Source organism: Mustelus asterias, chromosome 11 (genome assembly GCF_964213995.1).
Source record: "Mustelus asterias chromosome 11, sMusAst1.hap1.1, whole genome shotgun sequence".
In the NCBI taxonomy this organism is placed as follows: domain Eukaryota; kingdom Metazoa; phylum Chordata; class Chondrichthyes; order Carcharhiniformes; family Triakidae; genus Mustelus; species Mustelus asterias.
This window is the reverse complement of record NC_135811.1, coordinates 23,321,473-23,347,034: the sequence shown is the minus strand read 5'-3', so window position 1 is coordinate 23,347,034 and position 25,562 is coordinate 23,321,473. Positions and strand designations below refer to the sequence as shown.

The window sequence follows — 25,562 nt, the reverse complement described above, 5'->3', positions numbered from 1 at the left end:
TGGAGAAGATGTTTCCATTAGTAAGAGAGACTAGAACTTGAGGGCACAGTCTCAGGGTAAAGGGCCGACCCTTTAGAATCAAGATGAGGAGGAATTTCTTAACCAGAGGGTGGTGAATCTATGGAATTCATTGCCACAGAAGACAGCGGAGGCCAGGTCATTGAATGCATTTAAGACAGAGATAGATAGATTCTTGATTGGTAAAGGGATCAAGAGTTATGGGGAAAAAGCAGGAGAATGGGGTTGAGAAACTTATCAGCCATGATTGAATGGCGGAGCAGACTCAATGGGCCGAATGGCCTAATTCTGCTTCTATATCTTATCAGAAATTGAACAGAAAGGTGTTTCGCAAGATTTCTCTTCTTGAATGAAAAGAAAGAAGGAGGGAAATCATTCAAGTGGCCTGACAATTATGTTGTTTTTAAGAAAAGTTGATAAAAGAGATGTGGTGCTTTTGGAGGAGAGATTTTTTAAATTGTTTGCAGGGAGTCGCACATGCGTAGCTTTCTGAACACCGCCCCTTTAATGAGCAGCTTTGTGGCAGCTGGAGGAGTTGGGGGCAGAGAGAAAGTCTTAGACAGTTACTGGGAAAAAGTGGGAGAATGGGGTTGAGAAACCCATCAGCCATGATTGATGGCTGCATGGGCGGCACTGTGGCACAGTGGGGGGGGGGGGGGGGGGGGCGGCATCGTGGCACAGTGGTTAGCACTGCTGCCTCAAAGCACCAGGGATCCGGATTCGATTCCCGGCTTGGGTCACTGTGTGGAGTTTGCACATTCTCCCCATGTTTGTGTGGGTTTCCTCCGGGTGCTCCGGTTTCCTCCCACAGTCCAAAGATGTGCGGGTTGTATGGATTGGCCATGCTAAATTAGTGTCAGGGGGACTAGCTAGGGTAAATGCATGGGGTTGTGGGGAGAGGGCCTGGGTGGGATTGTGGTCGGTGCAGACTCGATGGGGCTGAACGGTCTCCTTCTGCATTGTAGGATGCTATGATTCTATGAATGGCAGAGCAGACTCGACGGGCTGAATGGCCTGACTCTGCTCCTACATCTTATGGTCTTATCAGAAATTGAACAGAAAAGCGTTTTGCAAGATTTCTCTTCTTGAATCCAAATCTTCAGTCCAAAGATGTGCGGGTTAGGTTGATTGGCTATGCTAAAATTGCCCCTTAGTGTCCTGGGATGCGTAGATTAGAGGGATTAGCGGGTAAAATACGTAGGGATGTGGGGGTGGGTCCTGGGTGGGATTGTGGTTGGTGCAGACTCGATGGGCCGAATGGCCTCTTTCTGTACTGTAGGGTTTCTATGAAACGAAAGAGAGAGGGAAATCATTCAAGTGGCCTGATTTTTTAAAGAAAAGATGATAAAATGCTTTGGGAGGAAGAGTTTTTTTTTATTTGTTTGCAGAGACTGGCACATGCGCAGCTCTCCTGGAACATTGCCCCTTTAATGAGCAGCTTTGTGGCAGTTTTGGGGGGGGGAGAGAAAGTTCTAGAGCTGGAGCTGGGTAACTGAACACTAAGCCCCGGGCTGGCGGTCCGGAGCTGCAAGGGTGGGCAGCCTTATCCCTTCAGCCACTGGACAAAAAAACAAAAGCAGAGCAGCCGGGAGTAGTTTTATTTCTGTGTGCTGTGCTTTATTGTGAAAGGACATAAACATATGTAGCCGGAATGATGAGCAGACTTGGAGTTCCCGCTGTCCAGCCGTTGCTGCTTATTTGCTCTCAACACATCTCGGCTGACTTTTTATTTTGCAGACGTTTTAAAAGCTCGGCGCTTTACCTGAAGCCTCGCCAGTCATGTTTTTAAATCATTTTCTGTTTTTTTGGGGGGAGGGGATGGGGGAACGGGTGGAGGATTGACTTTTAAGAGATAGGAGAGAGAGAGGGGGACACAAAAAGACAATCGTTTGGAAATTATCATTCGACTTTTTTGAGGGGGACGAAAAAAAAATCAATATTTTGAAAAATATTATTTTTAAAAAGTGCTGAGGCTTTCGGAGTTGGAGGAGGGAGGGAGGAAAAGTTGATTTTTTTTATTGAGGGAGGAGTCCCCCAGTTTGGGAGGAGTGGGGAGTAAAAAAAAGAGGGGAGAGAATTTGGGGAGGGGGGGGGGTTAAGAATTAATTTGATTTTATTGAGTGAAGGTTCCTAGTTTGGGAGAAGGGGAGAGAGAATTGAGGGGGGTTAAGAAGAATTAATTTGATTCTATTGAGTGAGGATTCCTAGTTTGGGAGAAGTGAGGGGTGGAAAGAGGGAGTAGTGGTGGGGGTGAGAGTTGAGGGAGTGGGGAGGGTTTTGTGAGGAGGGGGGGTTCAGATTGATTTTGAGTGGGAGAAGTGAGGAGTAAAAAGGGGGAAGATAATTGAGGGGGTTGGGAATTGATTTGATTTTTTTCTTGAGGGAGGAGTCCTGGTTTGGGAGGAGTGGATAGTAAAAAGGGGGGAGAAATTGTGTGTGGGTTATTTTTTTTGGGGGGGAGGGCTTGTTTTTTTTTGGGGGGGGGGGTGTCTGGATTTTACACCAGGTTAAAATGGCGGCTGTGAACGGCGCTGGGAGCCCGCAAACCGGACCGGCTTTGAGCCGCTGGAGCTGGAGTAAGGGGCCCTCGGCGGCGGCGGTGGTGGCCGCCCGGGACGGCCCGGAGCCCGGGCGCTCCGGTGTCTGTTACGCTCTCCTCTACCTGGTGGTGTCGGCCCGTGTGGGGCTTTGCCGAGACTGCGACAAGGCGCCCTGCATCTACGGCAGATGTGTGAATGGGAGCTGCATCTGTGACCAAGGATGGCTCGGCGAACAGTGTCAACATTGCGGGGGCAGATTCAAGTAAGACCCCTGGGTTCAATCCTTCCGTTTATTTATTTTGAAATGTGCATTTTGAAATGATAAAGGAAATGAAGCCGCTTCCACTCATTCATCCATTTTAAAACGTGCATTTTCAACGCTGACATTTTTTTGTTTGACAGTAAAGTGAGCATTACTCAGTCCCTGGCCATCGGTTAGATTTTAAGTAACAGCACTTCAAGCGGGCATTTTCATTGTTAATAAGGTTGTACTGTCAGGTAGAGTGTGCATCCAGGGCTCCCCGGGTCTGGGGATGACTATGTAGCTTCCAAGTGCATTCCTGAACAATTTGTAAATTCCAGCTTTGACACTGATGCATTATTTCCATTGCGGTGAACAAGGATTTTGCTGTTATCACCGTGGTGTAAACGCGTCTCGGGACAGTCAGCCCAAGATATTTTATTGCAATCCTTCATCTTCAAACTAAGTTAACCGTATTCATGATTTATAAAGCAGATTGTAGACATCGGTGTTGGGCCTTTTGCAATGTGTGAAAGATTGTCAAATAGCCTTGAAGTAACAATTGAAACCCCCCCGAGCGACATTGGAGATTAACCATCTCACGAACAGCAGCGTGTCTTCATATTTTCTATAGCGCAACTGCAAAGTTTATTGTAGCTTTTGTTTGTATTTTGGAATGCCGCTGTCAGTAAAACGTAATGTTTTAATTTGCATAAGGCATCTGCAAATGAACGGTTTACCTAACAACTCATCCCTAATCTGGCGCAAAAGCTCTCTTATCTCTTAAACAATTGATTTTTAAAAATGCTTTTTCTCTCACTATAAAATTGTTTGATATCTGGACTTATAGTGATTATAGTGTTCGCACTATACAAGATATTTGAGGAAAAAGAGGATTGCATTTCGATTTTGCTGTACGTAAACCATTTTCCTACTCGCCAGGATGACGAGTCCACCAAAATGCTACCCTTTTCCAGCTTTCTTTATATTGTCCTGTTCAACCTTTCTGAGTACTTTATTGCAATTGTAAAGGGTATATCCTTCAAAGAAGCACTCATTTGAACACTAAAAGGGAAAATAGCTGAAATGTGTGCTTTTATACCATTTTGGAAGGTGCGTAACGCCGTTTGTATATAATTGGTTCTCTCACTCAATCACTGTACTCCCAGTAAATTATAACCTGGTGCCATACAATTCCTGTGAGTAGCTGGGTTTGCAAGTGATCAATTCTCAGGGTCTTGCCAATGTTACTATATAGTTAGCTACTAAAAATGAGATCAGCATAGTTATGCTTGATTTGGTCCTTTGCTTGTACTTCTTCCTGCCTTGAGATTGGGTGTTCCCTAAATAGGGACATTACAGGCATAAAGTCATGTTCATGCAGTTGTGGCATAGTGGCACTCAATTGCAGTGTATAAAACCCCATTCAAATAGTGCCAAAAATGATGTTTTTGCATATACTTGTCATACAGGTCAACTCCCCCCTACCCCTGCTTCCTTCAGCTATGCAGTGCTATTCTTGGACATTAGTTGGTCTCAATTTTTCACCCTAGGAATGCATGTTTTATCTTGTACTGTTAAATTGGTAACGTGGAATCAAGCACGCAATGTGGGCTAGAAATGATGCCTGGGAATTTAAAACACCGCCACACAGAACAGAATTTTATCCTCCAACAAAATGAATGAAGTGTGAAGCTGCTTTCAAGGTAAAAGTTTTAACATCTGCTAACTTGTCAAATAACTCTGCTGCAGTGAGGAAATTTGGTGTTAGTGGTGAGAGAATGGAAGAAAAAATCTGCCTTGAAGAAGATGCCCAAGACCAAATGTGCCCTCAACAGAGACCAAGCACTGGCCTTATCTTGAGAAGCATGTAGCAGACTGGGTCAAATGGCCAGAGTAGTGCATCGTCATTTGAAATGTAATATGTATATAGACACTTGGGGTTTATCAAATCCTGAGTTGAGCAAAGATTCCAGAGGCAAGCAGCTGGTTGGCGTAGCTGCTTTATGGGACAAAGATTTCTAATGTTGATGGCAGAAGGCCAAGATCAGTCAGACAACCAAAAGACCTTGATGTCAAAATTGCCAATATCCAGCGAATAATCATCCAACAGTGGCAAAAATGTGAATACACATTAAGTCACAGTGACAACATGAATGAGAGACCCATGAATTTCAGTTATCCCCAACAGCCAAACTGCAGCATGGAAGGGTTGAAACCACTCTTGTGAAAACAAAAAGACACGGACAAGATTCAAGATGGGACCAGCTTGCATGACTGGCAGAACAAAATTAAATAACTTAACACCAAATTTCCTGGATGAGTTTTTGTGCATGTTCATGAAGGTGGATGGAGTGAAGTTATGGCTTAGTTATGCTTGGAATAGGCATTTTTGTGGCCGACATGAAGAATGCAGCTTGTTAGTGTGGGGCATGTTCAGATCCCATATAGCTAATAAGATCAAGAGGTGCCTGTGAAGGAATAACACCCATATTGTAGTTTTACTGGAGATCTAACATGGAATAGAAACATAGAATCCCTACAGTACAGAAGGAGGCCTTTTGGCCCATCGAGCCTGCACCGAACACAATCCCACCCAGCCCCTATTCCCGTAGCCCTACTTGTACCCTGGTAGTCCCTCTGACGCTTAACGGTCAATTTAGCATGGCCAATCAACCTAACTTGCATATCTTTGGACTATGGGAGGAAACCGGCACACCCGGAGAAAACCGATGCAGACATGAGAATGCGCAAACTCCACGCAGACAGTGGCCGAAGCCGGGAATCAAACCCAGATCCCTGGTGCTGTGAGGTAGCAGTGTTTGCCACTGTGTCACCCTAAGTTCGATCATTTAGCCTTTAGATGTGTACCTCAACAATTTTAAGGATTGTGTTCACGTGGAATGGAAAAGGTTGATGGTTGACGGAAACAGAAGCCTTTGTGATGTTTATGCAAGCTTGATGTTTTGTCTGATTTCATTAATAAATTATGGAATGCTGTGGGTTCATGAAGTGTCGTCAATTTGTTCAGAATATCCAAGTCGGTAGATGGAGAGGAAGATGATTTGTTGTGGAGGGATGATTCTGAAACTGGTCCAGAGGGGGATCCTTTATTGTGATAACAGTTGATTTGATGAATTGAATAAATAACTTTTTGCAAGATGCCAAAGGTGAATTTCAATTTGTTTAAAGCTTTGTGGTCAAAACATTGTATAATTATTCAATAAACTGCACATCAACAATATAAATTATTGGTGGTTGTTTTTTCACATTTCAAAACAGTGGCCACCCTCACTGGCAGTTCACATGATTTTTGGGGCTTCAAAGGTTGCCTTGTATGCTGTGATCTGTAGTGATACCTGTAAATGGGACAATTTGTTTTATTTTCCCGTCATTCTGACTCCAGCAGTGACTGCATTTTTGTGTTGCATCTGATTACAATCTAGTACTAGGAAATTGGGTCAAAATGTATATGTTACAATTGTAGAGATTAAAAATAGCAGCACCAGTGGGTTCTGGGAATGCCTTTTTAAAAAGGAGGAACAGAGAAGATTACTTGTAAACCAGTGTTAGTAGGATCATCATTGTTATAGTGATTCATGCTGATTTGAAGAACAATCTTGAATTTGGGTTGTATGATACAACTGACATTCATGTAGTACAATGTGTAGCTTGATTAAATGGTTTTATAATCATTGCATGAAAGAAACATAGAAACATAGAAACCCTACAGTGCAGAAGGAAGCCATTGCTGCTGTGTTTTTTTTTGGGATGGTGGTGGTTGAAAGTGAGAGTTTGCTGTTTTGAGAGAAGGTGGGGCAGATCTGAAAAAAACTTGGAAAGAACATATAGCTAATTTACGAGCCACCTTTTAAAGCTGAGATTGTACAAAGAACTTTACAGCAAAGTATTCTGATGTGCAATCACTATTTGAATATGGGAAATAAGAGTTAACTTATGAACATAATGAGGTAACACCCAGATAATCTTTTGTGTGTGAATAATATTGGTCAGGACCCAGGAGGAACTGCTTTACTCATCTTTGAATAATCTTAGAATCTTTTATGGCTACCTGAGGAGAAGGCATAAGAGAAGGTGTTTTGGTCTTACCTGAAGGACAGTCTGTCTGACATTGTGGTCTCAGTGCACTGGAGTGGCAGTCAGGTTATATGTTCAAGTTTCTGAAGAATTTAATTTGTTCTCAAATTGGCATGAACATGGTCCTTTCCTTGGCCTCGAAGGTTCATGTTTTGACATGTATAGCATTGAACTGATCAGTCAGTAAAAGTGATAGTTTGCGAGATGTTTAAATATTTTTTAAATATTGCAGCGCAGTCTTGAGATTAAATCTGAGGTGAGTTATTTTGTAGTGGCTTGCTTGGCTTTAAAAAACAAGTGTTACTTGTGTTGCTAATCTATCCTGTCTCTGACCAGGTATAACTCGGGAAGCAATTTGCTTCAGGGTTGACTTATAACTAATGTGTCTCTTCCTATTTTTAATGCACAATTAATATAAGATAAACTGGTACTTCACAACTTGATGCAGTTGGTTCAGAAAATACAATTCTCCCCTTTTACTTCCTGTTCCAATGATGAGGCATTAATTCCACTGCTGGTGTGTACATCCTTGGGTGGAGTGATACCCTTTCCATGGTATGCTTCTGTGTGCAGTATTCAATTATGTATTGGGATATTCTTCACTCCCAGAAATCTTTAGGTGTAACATTGATTTCTGTAAGTGTTCCTTACTGTGTCCAAGGAAGTGATCCCACTTGCTCAGCCTTCTGTTTTTAGCATGCCATTGGAGTGAAGTGAAGAGAACTTTTTTTTGTTTTGGCTTACTTGTTTATCACTTGCCCTCATAGGATCTTCGTTGGTATCCACAGTGGGTAAGCAAAATGCTAGACAGCAAAGTTGTGAAGAAAATGATCACAATTACAGGCTATAATTTCATGTTGTCACAGCAAGTGCGCTTTTGGTTTCATACTTCAGATAATTTTGAGAGGTCATGAGATATATTTAAAGCAAAGTACTGCAGATTGTTTTCTGTTCACCGCTTCTGATTATTGTGTTTTCAGTGCTTGTGCAGATTGCGTGTAACTACTTTATTCAAAAAGGGAGAGAGACACAAATCAGGAAATTGCAGGCCAGTAGGCCTAACATCTTGTCAGCGGGAAAATGTTAGCCATTATTAAAAAATGTTTTAGCAGGGCACGTAGAAATCGGGCAGAGTCAACATGGTCTTGAGAAAGGTAAATATTGGAGTTAACCATAGAATCCCTATAGTGCAGGAGGGCTCATTGAGTCTGCACCAACTCTCCAAAGAGCACCTTGCCACCCATCCCATAACCCTGCTCATTTATCATAGATTATCCACCTAACATATACATCTTTGGACTGGGAGAAACTGGAGCACCTGGAGAAAACTCACACAGAAACAGGGAGAAGGTGCGAACTCCACATCCAAGGCTGGAACATTGAACCCGGTACCCTGGTGCTGTGAGGCAGCAGTGCTAACCACTGTGCCACCATGCTGTTCAGTTATTTGAAGGAGCCACATGTACTGTAGATAAAGGGGAATTGATAGATGGACTGTATGCTATTTATTGCGAGGGGAGTAGTTCAGCTATACAATGTGTTGGTGAGACCACATCTGGAGTATTGTGTACAGTATTAATCTTATTTAAGGAAGGCTGTAAACAAGGTTTATAATAGCTGGCATGGGCAGGTCAGCTTATGAGGAAAGGTTGGACAGGCTTGGCTTATTGTTGGAGTTAGAAAAGTAAGAGCTGACTTGATTGAAACACAACACCTAAGAGGTCTTGACAGGTGGATGTGGCAATGATGTTTCCTCTTGTGGGAGAATCTAGAGCTAGGGGTCACTTTAAAAATGAAGGGTTGCCCATTTAACTTGGATGATTTTTTTCTGCTTGAGTCATGAGTCTTTGGAAAGTTGTTCCTCAAAAGGCAGTGGAAGCAGAATCTTTGAATATTTTTAAGGTAGAGGTTAAGCAAGAGGGTGAAAAGTTATTGTAGGTAAGTGGGAATGTGTAGTTGAGGTTGCAATCGGATTGGCTATCATTGAATGCTGAAGTGGCTGAGTGGCCTACTCCTGCTTCCAATTCGTACATTCTTGTATATCTTCGTATGTTGGGGAAGAGACCTGATTTGCATCTAACACACATGCAAAATACTAAAATGCTGGCAATCTGAAATAAAAATAGAATGCTGAAAATACTCAGCAGGTCAGGTTGTATCTATGGAGAAAAATTAACGTTTTGGGTGGATAACCCTGTTTTTCCCACAGACTACAGGATCTGCTGATTTACTTTTAACTCGCATCTGATGTTTCAATTAGATACAAGGTAATAGTATTTTGCTTCTCAACAATGTCTTGCTTTAATTTATTCTGTGCACATATTTCACTATGCCATATAAGTTTTAGTTTTCTTTTAAGCTTATGTATTATCTTATAAGAGGATTTAGTTTTATATAGCTTATTATCTTGGATATACAAATTGCTTCACTCATTTAATTGCTTTTTGAAATGTAGTTCTGGTTGTTAAGTGTGCAAGTGTGTCAATCAACTTGTAAAACACGATCCTGCAAACAGAAAATGAAACAAATAACCAATTAAGCTGTTTTGGTGATAACGGAGGGAGCAACAGGAGAATTGTCTCCTCGTTTCTCAACAGTGTGAGAGGAAGGACCTTTTCTTTTGTCCTTTCAACAATAGACAGGTGAAACATTCATTAGTTTAACATTCCATTGTGATGGTAGGATAGTGGTTATGTTGCTGTACAGTAAGAAGTCTCACAACATCAGGTTAAAGTCCAACAGGTTTATTTGGTAACACAAGCTTTCGGAGTGTCATTCCTTCTTCAGGTGAGCTTACAGTTTATTGACCTTACTTCAAAGCCCACCATATCAGCTGGGGAATTTAAATCCAGTTAAATAAGTCTGGAATAAAAAGCTGGTGTCAGTAATAGTGATAATGAAATTGTTAGATTGCCTTAACTCATCTGGTTCTCCAATCACTTTTTTTGGTGGGGGAGGAAATTGTTGTTGTTGCCTAGTTTGACCTGTATGACTCCTGACCCATCGTAATGTGGTTGATGCTTAACTGCCCTCTGAAATGGCCCAGCAAGCCACTTTGATGTATTATGAGAAACTATAATGAGAAAATTGGATTGATCTAGGTACTGGATTTGGATATAGGCACAGTTGAGAAGCTGTCCCATTGATGTGAACATACAACCATACAAAATAGGAGTAGGCCACAGCCCCTCGAGCCTGCTGTGTCATTCGATGAGATCATGTCATACTCGCAAACATACCTTTCAACTGAAATCCTAAACATCATCATGATCGCCACACTGTTCTGACCTACATGCGGAGCAGACCCATTAGAAGTGATTTCCAGCCAGGTGCAGTGGCCCTGAGAGGCCTTCCTTTACCATTGATTCTGGACTGCTGAAATCTCCTGGCATCTGATAGAACACTGGCAAGGAAACTACTGATTTCCTACCCATTGCCCTCACTTGGTTGTTGAAGTAGGACAAAGCTGCCAGATAATGGCCATGGCAAGTGTTGGGAATCAACGTGAGAGGAAACCTCACTTGATCATCTCCTTGTGGGCAGATGTACCTGCCATGACAGTAGTAGGAGCTAACACTGCATACTGCTTTTGGAAACAAAGTCCCACCTTTAGGGTTGTGGGTGCAGCATCATTGAATATATTTTAAAGCTGAGATGAACAGGTTTTTGATTTCGTGGGGGATTAAGGGATATGGGGAGGAGGCAGGAAATGGACTGGAAGCCCAAGGCCAACCATGAACATATTGATTGGCAGAGCAGACTCAATAGGCCGTGTGGTCTTTTCCTGCTTCTTCTTACATTTGTACTGAGGGAAACTGAATTACAAACTTACTTTATAAAAATAAGTTGCAAAACTGATTAACATTCACTTCAGAATTCAAATTTTAACAATACCCTGGCACAGCGCAGAGGTTAACACTGCTGCCTCACAGCACTTTCTTTTGAATTTCCTGTTGTATTTCTTTAGATGTCATCAATGTGAGATGGTCACCTAGTTATGTTCCACACAGGAAACGTTTTGTGAGATTAAATATGAAAGTTGTTCATGTTTGTAAATGATCTTGTGTCTAGCTGATAATGTATTACAGGACGATTCAGTTGCATTGAGTACAACTTGACATCTGAGTGACTAAGCAAAACAATATTATTGAACTGCCATCTTGATTCCTAGTCTATGCTGAGTGAGCTATTTTTATCTGGTGCAGTAGTTGGAGTGCTACCGTTGACCTCAGTACTTCTGGATTAAATAGGTTAAAATTTCTTCTCTTGATCATAATTGTGTGTTTTTAAAAAAAAATACATTTACAGGACATGGATGCTGCTGGGGCTGCATCAGCATTTATTACCCATCCCAAAATATCCTAAGGTAGTGATGAGCCATTTCTTTAAGCTGCTGTCATCCCTGTGATGTAGGTACATTCATAGTGATGTTGGGGAGGGAGTTCCAAGAATTTGACTCAGTGACAGTAAAGAAATGACAATATAATTCCAAGTCAGGATGGTATGTGGCTTAGAGGGGAAGGTGATGTTCTCATGCACGTCCTGCCCTTGTCCCTTGAGGTGGTAGAGGTCACTGGTTTAGACGGTGCTGTGAAAGAAACCTTGGAGTTTTTGCAGTGCATTTTGTGGATGGTACACTGCTGCCACTGTCAGTGATGCTGCATATGGACACACTGCTTCAGTATCGGAAGATTCACAAATGCTGCTGAGGATTAACCTTATGATGGAAGAGAGGTCTATGAAGCAGCTGAGGATGAGCACTACCCTGAGGAACTCCTGCAGTAAAGTTCTGGGACTGGAGATGATTGACTTCTGACAGCCCGGACCATCTTCCAATCTGTGTTGAAATGTATTCCACGTCATGCAGCATGCTGGAGGGTATGCTTAATGTGAAGGCTAAACTTTGCCTTTGCAAGACACATTTGACAGTTGGGTTAAGAACGGGGTCAAGTTGTTTCTTTTTGTTGGTCCCTTCTCTACCTGTCGCAGACCCAGTCTACGAGAACCGGAGAGATAGAAACAGGAATGGAACATAAGGCTGGTCAAGCTTGCCCTGCCATTCAATATGATTGTGGCTGATCTTGGGCTTCAACTCCAATTTCTTGCTCATTTTCCACATACCTTGATTCCTGAGGGATCATTAGCCTCTCTGTCTTTAATGTATTCAATGATGGTGCATCCACTGTCCGCAGGGGCAGAGAATTCCAAAGTTTTCAAACCTTTTGAGTGAAGTAATTCTTCTCATGGAACCATATACTCACTTTGCATCCTAAATGCTCAGCCCCTTATCCTGAGACAAAGCCCTTGTGTTTTAGATTCTCTGACCAGCGGAAAAAAATTCACAGCATCTGCCCTTTAAAGCCCTTCCGTAATATTGTACATGTCAATGAGGTCACCTCTTGCTCTTCTAAACTCAGAAAATAAACCCAATTTGTTTGGCCCCTCATCCCAGGGACCAATTTAATGAACCTTCTCTATACTGCCTCCAGTGCAATTCTATTTTAAATGCGGAGATCAAAACTGCACACATTACTCTAGATGTCTCATGATCCCTGTGCAATTCTAGCAAGACTTTATTTCTGTGCTCCAATCTCTTGCATTAAATGCTAACATGCCATTCACCTTCCCAATTGCTTGCTGCGTTTGTATGCTAATTTCCAGCTTTTCTTGTGTGAGCACAAGTCTCTTTGAATATCAACATGTACAAGTTTCTCACCTTTTTAAAAAAAAATGTTCAGTTCTTCTATTCTTTTGACCAAAGTGAATAACTTCACACTTTTCTGCATTTTAATCCAGCTGCCATCTCTTTACCTGTCTTAGACTAGTCCTTAGTTTCCTGAGAAAGTAGAGGCGTTGGTGGGCTTTCTTAACTATAGTGTCGGCATGGGGGGACCAGGACAGGTTATTGATGATCTGGACACCTAAAAACTTGAAGCTCTCGACCCTTTTCTACTTCGTCCCGTTGATGTAGACAGGGGCATGTTCTCCAATACGCTTCCTGATGTCGATGACAATCTCCTTCATTTTGTTGACATTTGAGGGAGAGATTATTGTTGCCGCATCAGTTCACCAGATTCTCTATCTCATTCCTGTACTCCGTCTCGTCATTGTTTGAGATCCGACCCACTACGGTGGTGTTGTCGGCAAACTTGAAAATTGAATTGGAGGGGAATTTGACCGCACAATCATAGATGTATAAGGAATATAGTAGGGGGCTGAGAACACAGCCTTGTGGGGCACCGGTGTTGAGGATGATTGTGGAGCAGGTGTTGTTGCCTATCCTTACTGATTGTGGTCTGCGAGTTAGGAAGTTCAGGATCCAGTCGCAGAGTGGGATGCCGAGGCCCAGGCCACGGAGTTTGGAGATGAGTTTTGTGGGAATGATAGTGTTGAAGGCTGAACTGTAGTCAATAAATAGGAGTCTGACATAGGTGTCCTTGTTATCTAGGTGTTCCAGGGTTGAGTGCAGAGCCAGGGAAATGGCGTCTGTTGTGGACCTGTTGCGGCGGTAGGCAAACTGTAGTGGATCCAGGTTGTCCGGGAGGCTGGAATTGATTCGTGTCATGACTAGCCTTTTGAAGCACTTCATAATAATGGATGACATAGCCATCAGCTGATAGTCATTAAGGCACACTGCTTGGGTTTTCTTTGGTACTGGGATGATGGTTGTCATCTTGAAGCGGATAGGGATCTCAGATTGTTGTAAAGAGAGGTTGAAGACGTCTGCGAATACCCCCGCCAGCTGATTTGCGCAGGATCTGAGTGCTCGTCCGGGTACCACATCCGGGCCAGTCGCTTTGGGTTGACCTTCAAGAAAGCTGCTCTGACATCTGTAATGGTGACCCCAGATACAGGTTCTTCCAGGGTGGAGGACATGCTCTCGCTGACCTCTTGTTCAAAATGGGCGTAGGATGCATTGAGCTCATCAGGGAGGGGTGCGTTGGAGCCGGCGATTTTACATGCCTTCATCTTCTTGTAACAATAATTGTGCAATATTAATTTGACAAGACACTTTATTTATAACACTGAAGGTGATCACACTGATTTTGGTGATTGCATCAGCCCTCATTAATATGTTCTGCACATTGTACCGTATGAACATAGTGGTCGTAAATTCACATTTTGGGAGAAAGATTCAATACTTCCAACCCAGATAAACTATACAAGATGTTTCCCATTCTGTAGAAGAATTGGTAGACTTTCTCCTCCTTGGGTGCATGATATTTAATGTAATTATTTCATAGGGCTGTAATTGGATTATCAGTAATCTCACAGGGTACAAAGATCGAATGACTCCTGAACAAAGTGGAATGATTAAACAACAGGTCTTTACCATCAGTGAGAAGCATTGGAGTCTTCTGGTGACTCCAGCCTCTGGGCCCTGGTGTTTGGCACAGACTGGATCATCTACAGTCCCTCTTTCCTTAATTTCTAGCTTTCAGTTTCTTTCATTGAAGGTTTTTTAAAAAAAAGAGACTCTGGCTCTAGAAAGAAGTCCAGAAATGGATCATCTATGCGGTGTTTCCACTATCCACTCTTAGAACAAAAACAAAGAACAGTGTGCATTGTGTGCAGTTCTGGTCACCTCACTACAAGAAGGATGTGGAGACACTGGAAAGAGTGCAAAGGAGATTTACCAGGATGCTGCCTGGTTTGGAGGGTAGGTCTTATGAGGAAAGGTTGAGGGAACTTGGGCTTTTCTCTTTGGAGCGGAGGAGTTGAGAGGAGACTTGATAGAGGTTTATAAGATGATGAGGGGGATAGATAGAGTGAACGTTCAAAGACTATTTCCTTGGATGAATGGAGCGGTAACTCGGGGGCATAACTATAGGGTTCATGGTGGGAGATATAGGAAGGATGTCCAAGGTGGGTTTTTTACTCCGAGAGTGATTGGGGTGTGGAATGGACTGCCTGCAGGGATAGTGGAGTCAGAAACTTTAGGAACATTTAAGAAGCTATTGGATAGGCACATGGAGTACTTCGGGATGATAGGGAGGAAATAGCTTGATCTGGGTTTCAGACAAACCTCGGCACAACATCGTGGGCCGAAGGGCCTGTTCTGTGCTGTACTGTTCTATGTTCTAACAAAGAAAGTTACAGCACAGGAACAGGCCCTTCGGCCCTCCAAGCCTGCACAGACCATGCTGCCCAACTTAACTAAAACCCCCTATGTTTCTGGGAACCATATCCCTCTATTCCCATCTCATTCATGTACTTGTCAAGACGCCCCTTAAAAGTCACTACCGTATCCGCTTCCACTACCTCCCCCGGCAACGAGTTCCAGGCACTCACCACTCTCTGTGTAAAAGATCTGCCTCGTACATCTCTTTTAAAACTTGCCCCTTGCACCTTAAACCCATGCCCCCTAGTAATTGACTCTTCCACTTTGGGAAAAGCTTCTGACTATCCACTCTGTCCATGCCTCTCATAATCTTGTAGACTTCTATCAGGTCTCCCCTCAACCTCCATCGCTTCAGTGAGAACAAACCAAGTTTCTCCAACCTCTCCGCATAGCTAATGCTCTCCATACCAGGCAACATCCTGGTAAATCTTTTCTGTACCCTCTCCAAAGCCTCCAAATCCTTCTGGTAGTGTGGCGACCAGAATTGAACACTATATTCCAAGTGCGGCCTCACTAAGGTTCTATAAAGTGTCAACATGACTTGCCAATTTTTAAACTCAATACCCCGGTCGATGAAGGCAAGCATGCCATATGCCTTCTTGACTACCTTCTCTGCCTGCATGAGATCTTTGCAAGATGATCTTTGAGAACTAGGGCGGCACGGTAGCACAGTGGTTAGCACTGCTGCTTCACAGCTCCAGGGTCCCGGGTTCGATTCCCGGCTCGGGTCACTGTCTGTGTGGAGTTTGCACATTCTCCTCGTGTCTGTGTGGGTTTCCTCCGGGTGCTCCGGTTTCCTCCCACAGTCCAAAGATGTGCGGGTTAGGTTGATTGGCCATGCTAAAATTGCCCCTTAGAGTCCTGAGATGTGTAGGTTAGAGGGATTAGCGGGTAAAATATGTGGGGGTAGGGCCTGGGTGGGATTGTGGTCGGTGCAGACTCGATGGGCCGAATGGCCTCCTTCTGCACTGTAGGGTTTCTATGATCTATGAACTACAGGTTCATTTATAATAATTGTACTTTCAGGTTTGTTTTTAACACTAATTAACCCCAAGCTTGCTTGAATTGCATTTGGTTCAGAAAAGAAAAATTCACCTGTGATTAAAAGAAGTTAAAGCATCAAGTGTAAGAAAAAAGCATTCAATTGTGCAAAGATCAGTGGCAGGTCAGGTGATTGATCAGAATACAAAGAACGGCAGAGAATAACTAAAAGGTTAATAAGGAGAAAGCTCTCTTTTCTACTCTAATTTCTAACTAGAAATATAAAAATGGGTAGCAAAAGTTTCTTCAGGTTTTTAAAAGGAAAGGAATAAGCAAAGTGAGTGCTGGTCCTCCAGTGAGTGACAATGAGGGGTTAATAGTAGATAATAAGGAAATGATAGGTGAAATGAACAAATGTTTTGTTTCTGCCTTTACTATAGAGGATCCAAAAACATTCCAGTAATAGCTGTTCAAGAGGGTGGAGGAAGAGGGAACAATCACTAGTAAACCTGTACTGAGCAAACTGATGGAACTGCAGGCTGGCAAGTCTCTGGGTCCAAAAGGACTTCACTCTCTGGTCTTAAAAGAGGTGGTTAATGAGGTAGTACATGTGTTGGTGTTTATTTTCCAAATTTCCCTAGGTTTCGGAAAGATTCCTTCAGACTGGAAAGTAACAAATATAACCCCTTTATTCAAGAAGGGAGGGAGGCAGAAAACACGAAGCTACAGGCCAATTAGCTTGATGGTTGTGGTGCAAAAAGTGATCGGTTCAATGATTAAGGAGTTGGGCACTTGTAGAAACTCGAGGTAATTTGTTGTGAAAGGGAAATCAATTGGAGCCCCTGGAAGGAGTAACATGTGCTATGGATAAAAGGGAGCCTGTAAGCTTGTGCTGTACTTGGATTTCCAGAAGGCATTTGTTGGGGTGCCACTTCAAAGGTTATTGCAGAAAATAAAAGCTCACTATCGGGGGTAACATATTAGCATGGATAGATGATTGGCTGGCAGAAAACAGTGTGTGCATAAATGGGTCTTTTTCTGATTGGCAGGATGTGATGAGTGGAGTCCCACAACGTGCTGTGCTGGGGCTTCAACTTTTTCCAATTTGTAGGAATGCCTTAGATGAGGGGAATGAAAGCATGGACGCTAAATTCGCAGGTGACACAAAGATGGGAAAGCATGTTGTGAAGAGGATGAGAGGTTGCAAACTGATGTAGATGGATTGAGTGAATGGGCAAAGATCTGGCAGATGGAGTATAATGTGGAAAAATGCGAAGTTGTTCACTTTGGCAGGAAGAATAAAAAAAGTTAAACGGTGAGCAGCTGCAGAATTCTGAGGTGCAGAGGGATTCAGGTGTTCTAGTGCTTGAGTCATAAAATGTTTCTCTGCACGTACAGCAAATAATTAAAAAGGCTAATGGAATGTTATCCTTTATTGCAACAGGAATTGAACATAAAAGTAAAGTTGTTATGCTTCAGTTATGCAGGTCATTGGTGAGATCACATCTTGAATACTGCGTGCAGTTTTGGTCCCCTTGTATAAGGAAGATGCAAGTGCATTGCAGGCAGTTAAGAAGAGGTTTACCAGATTGCTATCTGGGTAAGATTTCTCTTCAGAAAGTTGGTTCAGACTCAGTGCACTCCAGCACTGTAGGGATTCTAGGATCCTGAATGGTCTTCACCAGGTTGATGTGCAAAGGATGAGGGGGCACTCTTTTGGTAAGTCCAGAATGAGGGGGCGCTGTTTTGAATTTAGGGATTCCCTTTTAGATCAGGAGAAATTTTTCTGTGGGTTGTGTAACTTTGGAATGCCCAGCCTCAGAAGGCAGTTAGAGGTGGGTCATTGAATTTTTTTAAGACGAGGTTGATTGATTCCTTTGCCTAATGAGGATAAAAAGTTGTAGGAACTTTAAACACAAACAGATCAGCCATGATGTTTTCAAATGACTGAGCAGGCTTGAGGGGCTGAATGGGCTGCTCCGATTTCATGTGTGTATGTATTATCTGCTTTGCCATCAGATGTCCAGTTGCCTTACATTTAACACTTTAACATCCAACCCAAGTTATTTTTCTGCAAGTTATATTATGAAACTTATGAATTATGAACTATATACCTGCTATTGGAAGGGGTTGATTCTTCTTTCCAGATATTCTTCTTCTTTCTTGGTCAACTGGAATTGTAGTCACATCAAGTAGCTCATGTGATTGCATCACAATCTTTTTGGAAGTTGTTGAGCTACAGTTTAGGGATATACATTTGTAGTCTACTTCCATCTGGCAAGATGCAATTAAAAGGAAATAATCCAAATGTTGGAAGGGTGATATCAAAACAGAAATTACTGGAAATATACAGCCATCATCTGTAAAAGGAGAAGAAATCTAGAGATTTGGAGTAGAGTGAAAAACCTGAAATCAATTTATTTAAAACAAAGCTGCTCAGTATTCCTACATTTCTGGGGAACTGATCAGACTTGTGGGATTCAGTCACACCAGAACTTGTGTTTTGGTGAAACTAAACTAATGTATGAAATCAATTATTATAGCTGTTGGGATCAGTGGAGAGAGTGGTAACTTTTTCAAAGAAAGGAGTCCCCATGATGCCAACTGAAAGAAAACAGATTGACAAGATTTTGTGCTTGAAAACTTCTACTGTAACAAACCAATTAAAATCAACATGAATATAATCCAAATGTGAATAGGCAAATGATATTTGAACTAAAGATCAATTTTGCTTTAAATGGTCAACACAAAAAAAGATGCACCTCGTAGTTAACAAGCATTCTCATCACTTTCTGTTCAAATGTGGCACAATGTGCAATTTCTGTCTTTCCAACTCTACCTCTGGTACATAGGAATTCTCATTTCCCACTGAATGGAAGTTGCTTTTGCCAACAGCCATATTCAATCTGAAGTTCCTGGATGTGGTTAACACTCAAACAGCATGTTCCTGTAGAACCTCCTTAGCTAGGTTAATGACACTGAACTGCCAGAGATTCCTTGTTCTGATCCCTTTTAAACAGTCTGGCTTTGGAAAACTGCAGCAGCAGCAGCAGTGGTCTTGTCTAATTAATCCACATTCTCTGCTTTCCCTGTCTTCAGCTTTCTGTCCTTTTTAATTGTATTAAACACTGCTCCTTTTGTATGTGTCTCCTTAGCTCCCTCAGCTTACAGGTCCTGTACTACATACAGATACGTCTATGTTTCTGAGACCAGTTGTAATCCAATAATCAGTAACCTGTCTGTGCTTCAGCTTTACAACAACCTAGGTAAGCGGGCACTTCTCAGAAACTTAAGGACACATTGCCAGAATTATGTAAGTTCCACTTAACCTTAAAGGGACATTTCACAAAAGGAAACCACAGGTTTTCCCATAAACACATACAGATCAAGAAGTGAACTTTATTTTGACTTTGTTTTGGTATTGAGCCAGGCCTCCTCTGGATTTCGGCTGTATTTATACTGTAACTATAGCAAAATGAAAATCACTACCTGAAACTAATGCCTCAGTTATGATAAATGCACCTATAGTTCAGATTGTGGTTTGCTGTTTTGCTGGGAAGGGTTATGATACACAGTTGTTCTTGCGTCATGAATCTGGAGCGTACATATTTCCAAAATGTATTCACAAATCTTAGCTTTGCAAAATGTTTGGACAAATTCTTAAACTAGTTGGAAGCATTTATCTCCAATTTCCTCCCTGGATTGGTGTATAATTGTGTCATTTCTCAGAGACCTTAATTTTTCAGTACGGGAACTGGAGGAGTCCTTGGCTGAGAAGTGCTGGCATTGGAAATGGGATTCAGGAAGTTATTGTTGAATTTTATGCAGAGCAATCTGGTTTAAAGTAGCCTGGACAATGTAAGAAACATTTACAGATTTCTAAAATTGTTCTACAGTGCTTGTGGTGTTAACCGGTGTGTTAATTTGTCAAGACTGTGATTCCATTATTATTATTGACTATTTGTTGAAACCGGTTTGAAGCGTGAACTGCAGCTGTTCGAGAAGGCGGCTCGTCACCATCTTCTTGAGGCCAACTGGGGATGTACTATACATGCTGGCCTTCCAGCAATGTCCACATCCTTTGAACAAATAAAATCTGGGTAAAGAGAAACTTTTTTGAATGGCACTTTTGAGGCTGCTAAAAAAGAAAGTTGAGGTATATATATGCATGTCGTATTGTTGATTTAAAAAAAAAGGATAGATTTTTGAGGAGCTCTCAAGATGATAGTTGATGGATTTCTTGTTTGGATTTAAATGTTAACTAATTGGAGAGGAAGCTTTATTCCACTGCACAAAAAATGGTTTTAATTTGTATCTATATATGAAATTAAACAAGTAGTTTGACCTCACGTAAATCTTTTGAATGATATAGCAAAAAAAATTGTTAGAGTTTGAAAAGCAATCATATGTGTAACTCAGAAAATGGAAAGTTGAAGCATTCGGCGATTGGGGCTGGTAGCTATAATGCTCTTAATTTGATGTACCAAATTTTAATTTTATTTTCAGTTGTATCATGTGGAAACCTTATTGGCCTCAGAGGAGAATTTACTTCCAGGAAAGCTACTCGTGGGAAAGAACATTGACTATATTCAACAGTTTATTGAAGACGGAACATCAATATAAAATTACCACTACTCCAATAGTTGGCACAACAGAAATTCATATTTATTTCTTGTCTTCAGGGAAAAAGATGACTTGGTAAACAGGAGTCCATCAATGACCATTCAAGTTAATAGACAATTTGCTGCTCTACTGAACATGTGCTGTTTCTCCGAGTACAGAGGTCATCAACAATATTCCATGATTGATCATCAGACCGTGTGCAGATCCAGCCTGTGTAAAGGCAATATTTGAGTGTTGACAAACTGATGCAGTTAGTGTCAAATGTGAATGCCAATGGGGGAAAAAAAAAATACTTTGCCAATTGAGAAATTGTTACCGTTTTTCTGTCAGGCTGTGATTTCATTACATTTACTCAAAAGGATGTCCCAGTTATCCAACTGAAGTTTTCTTATACTAAGCTTTTCCTATTAATAGAATTGTGCTTTGGTATCTTTTACTTCCTTGGGATGACCTTTGACAGCCAACGAATTACCCTCAAGTGCAGTCAGTTTTGTTTAGGCAAGCATGCCAGCTGTTGTGCATCGGGAATTACTGTACAGCAAATTGAGATTTACAACTGGTTAATCTGTTTTAATTGTGTTGGTTGAGGGATGAAAGCTGACTATAACAGCAAAAACCGTTTCTTTTCAAATAGTGTCATGGGATCACCACACCTTAGACAATTCTCTTTTCCAAGAATTGGCGTAAGTTACAGGTGCAATTTTCACTTTGGTCTGGGTTTGATAGCAGACGTGAGGGACATGGAAATTAGACATTTTAAATGAGAAAGCAGTTATAGCATTGATTGTTCTCATTGAGATCTAACTGGTCTAATCCACTAAATTGCCATATGTGTAGAACAGACCACGTATGAATCTGAAGGTAGCCTTGAAAATGTGTGTGCTAGAAATAGCAAGTGTCGTGTGGACAAAGTAAAGTTTCGGCTGGTTGTAGAAAATATCTACTTTAATTCATGTCAGATATGCCAGTTTTCAAAATATCCAAATAGTATCAATGATCTTCAGTGTGCAGCTTCAAAGTGTACCTCACGATTTTAAACTTTTTCACGTTCCTTAAGAAGGATCATCTCCCTGGTGAGCATTAAATTATTGGATTGTCATTAAATTGCCTCTTGATCATTGTTTGTCTGGCCTATTTGTGACTCCAGACTCAAAGCATTGTCAGTTAATGACTTGGCTATTGCCATTGCATGAAACCACTCCAGAAAAGCTGAATAGTGTAACCGGATGCATCAAAGGCACATCCGACCCAGTCGACATTGCAAAGACCTTTAGACTGACATCTGGGGATTTGTGCCAAGACTGGAAGAGCTGCCCACAGATAAGTCAGACAAAAGCCTAGATAGTCATACTCACCAAATAATCTACAGCCAATGTCCCAGATCATAAACTAACATCCTTTGGTTATGTCCTGTCCCACAGGCAGGGCAGATCCTTCAGTGGTGGCAGCACAGTGGTATACAGACAAGAGGGAGTGTGCCGGGGAGTCCTCAACATTAACTCTGCACTCCTTGATGTCTCATGGCATCAGCTCGAACAGAGGCAAATAAGTATCCTTTGATACGCCACTTACTATACTCGTCAGCTGATGAATCAATGTTTCTTCTTGTTGAATACCAATTGGAAGAAGCATTGAGGTTAGCAAGGAGACAATGTACTCTGGGTAAGGCATTTCAATATCCATTGTTTTTAGTGTGGTTTGGTAGCACTATTGCTTGCAGAGCTGGCTGAGTCCTGTACACCTGATCACGACAGTGAACTGACGTGAGGGGGAAAAAGTGTAACTTGTACACTAAGGTGCAGCAGGAGACTGAGGACTAAGACTGGTTACTGAAATCTGGAAATTAGGTAAATGAGGGAATCCGCGTCTGAGGCGTTCAAGTCAGGTGACCCTGACTTTTACAAGAAAGCCAGGTATGATCTAAGGAGATCCATCAAAGATGCCAATAGACAGTACCAGCCCAGGCTAGCCACACAGACTCTTGCCGACTATGGCAAAGTCTGCAAGACATAACAGGCTACAAGATGAAGGCATGTAAAATTGCCGGCACCAATGCACCCTTCCCCAATGCGCTCAGTGCATTCTATGCCCGTTTTGAGCAAGAGGTCATCAAGAGCACACACTCCACTCCCGAAGCCTCGAATGAACCTCTATCTGAGGTCACCGTTGCTGACGTCAAAGCAGACTCCTTGAAGGTCAACCCACGGAAAGCGACTGGCACGGATGGGGTACCCAGACAGGTACTCTGAACTTGTGCGGACCAGTTGGTGGGGGTATTCGCCGACATCTTCAACCTCTCCTTACACCAATCTGAGGTTCCCATCTGCTTCAAGAAGACGACCATCATCCAGAACCAAAGAAAAGCCAGGCAGCGTGCCTTAATGACTATCGTCTGGTGGCTCCGACATCCATCATTATGAGGTGCTTTGAAAGGTTAGTCATGGCACGAATCAATTCCGGCCTCCCACGTTGCCTGGATCCACTACAGTTCACTGACCGCCTAAATAAGTCCACAGCAGATGCCATCTCCCTGGCCCTGCACTCAACCTTGGAACACCTAAATAACAAAGACACCTATATCAGATCCTCATTTATCGACTACAGCTCAGCCTTCAGCACCATTATTCCCACGAAACTTATCTTCCAACTCGGTGGCCTGGGGCTTGGCTTCTCTGCAACTGGATCCTGGACTTCCTACCCACAGACTGCAATCAGCAAGGATAGGCAACAACACTTCCACTATCATCTTCAACACTGGTGCCCCACAAGGCTGTGTCCTCAGTCCTTACTATGCCCCTTATGCACCAATGACTGTGGCCAAATTCCCCATCAACTTGATTTTCAAATTTGCTGATGACACCACCATGGTGGGTCGGATCTCAAACAGTGACGAGACGCAGTACAGGAATCTGGTGAATTGGTGCAGTGACAATCTTTCCCTCAATGTCAACAAAACTAAGGAGATAGCCATCGACTTCAGGAAGCATAGTGGAGGACATGTCCCTGTCTACATTAATGGGGATGAAGTAGAAATGGTTGAGAGCTTCAAGTTTTTGTGTTCAGATCACCAATGACCTGTCCTGGTCCCTTCATGCGGACACTATAATTAAGAAAACCCACAATGCCTCTAGTTTCTCAGGGGAAATTTGGCATATCCGCTACGACTCATCAACTTTTACAGATGCACCATAGAAAGCATTATTTCTGGTTGTATCACAGCTTTGGTATGGATCCTGTTCTGTCCAAGACCACAAGAAACTACAAAGTGACGTGAATGAAATCCAGTCCATCACTCAAACCTGCCTCCCATCCATTGACTCTGACTACATTTCCTGCTGCCTCGGAAAAGCAGCCAGCATAATCAAGGACCCCACTCGCCCCGGTGTTGTACCTGTTAATTCTCAGATACTTTCGACCAGTTTGCTTACTCCAAGGCTTTACCCCAGTGCCCTTATTTGCAAGATGGACAAAGGTCAAACACAAGTAAAGGTTCAACAAGTTTATTAATAATAACACTGTTAACCCTTAAATTACCCACATAAAACAAGAGGATACCCCAGATTCAAGTATACTACCAGCAAAGATGGTTTGGTTAAACTGCAGGCTCGATTTTCTGAGTCCCTCTGGTCCGTCATCACAAAGGAGAGTCTCGATGGCAGCTTCTTTCTTCCTTCCTTCCTACTCTGGTCAGTCTTCCGAATGGTCAAGGTCGCCTCCCTCGTTGAGTCTTCACTGCTGATATGTCTGAGATGTGTACCTTAATCCCCCTGCCTGCTTGCCTTTCCAGAAACTTCTCTGGCTTCTGGCCAATGAGGTCCCAGGAGGGGGTTCCAATACCCAGTGGGTTTCTTGATGTCTGCCTGACAGGACACCAGGGTCCGCCCCCAGGTGTCCAGCTCCATGCTTTTGCTTACATGTAACCTGTTGTCAGATAAGGTAACTGCAGGAACTCTTGGTGACAGAAAGTCTGGCTCGATCTGGGCTTCTAACAATAGGCCGGTGCATTTCAATGGGGTGCAATTTTCTCTTGCCGAGTATCAGTAGAGTGCAACAACCTTTGATGGGTCAGGCCCAGACATGTTTGTGTATTTGTACAACTGGCCTGCCTGGGGTTTGATTGTTTGATTTTAATATGCCCAATTCTTTAATTTAGGATGTCCAATTTAATCAACCTTAAAACTAGGCCCTGATTATATTACCACACCGGTGATGCTCTCTTCCACCTTCATTCATCGGGAAAAGATACAAAAGTCTTGAGGACATGTACCAACTGACTCAAGAATAGCTTTATTCTCTGCTGCCATCAGACTTTTGAACGAACCTACCTTGCATTAAGTTGATCTTTCTCTACACCCTAGCTATGACTGTAACACTACATTCTGCACTCTCTATGTGCGGTATGCTTTGTCTATATAGCGTGCAAGAAACAATACTTTTCACTGTAGACTAACACATGCGACAATAATAAATCAAATTTCGTGCAGTGAGAATGCAGACGCTAACCTGGGTTTGCACAATAAAGGAGTGGCCCAAGAGAGGGAGTTGGAGATGGCAGGACCCAACGCTTAAACCTGGAGGTGTTAAATGGGTGTGCAGGTAGGTAATAGGTGAGTTTTAACTTCCTGCTAAACTGGGACAGTAGTTTAAACCTGCATTGGGGATTGAGCTCCATAATATAGCTGCAGGTAATTGTTGTATGGTATTCTCAACTTGGCTGGTGATGTGTTGTAGCTGTAGCCTTGGGAGTTGGTGGATATCTGTGTGACCCATGGAAAACCTTATCTGCAGTAAATGTCTCAAGCCTGAGGAACTTGGCTTTGAGTTGGTGAGGCGGAGTCTAAGCTTTGCACATAGTGATGTATCAGGGCAGGGGAAACTTACCTCCATACTAGATAGGGTGGCAAGGTGGCACAGTGGTTAGCACTGTTGCCTCACAGCA

At 42.5% G+C, this 25,562-nt stretch overlaps 1 protein-coding gene across 1 annotated transcript in view; it reads left to right on the top strand.

Moving 5' to 3' along the window:
- The first annotated feature begins 2,528 nt into the window (after positions 1-2,528).
- atrnl1b (attractin-like 1b) overlaps positions 2,529-25,562 on the top strand; it is an 887,738-nt gene continuing 864,704 nt past the window's right edge. Inside the window, exon 1 of the mRNA XM_078223252.1 lies at positions 2,529-2,820. Within this exon, the coding sequence (XP_078079378.1) occupies positions 2,531-2,820 (290 nt within the window). The 5' untranslated portion in view covers positions 2,529-2,530. The remainder of the gene's footprint in view (positions 2,821-25,562) is intronic.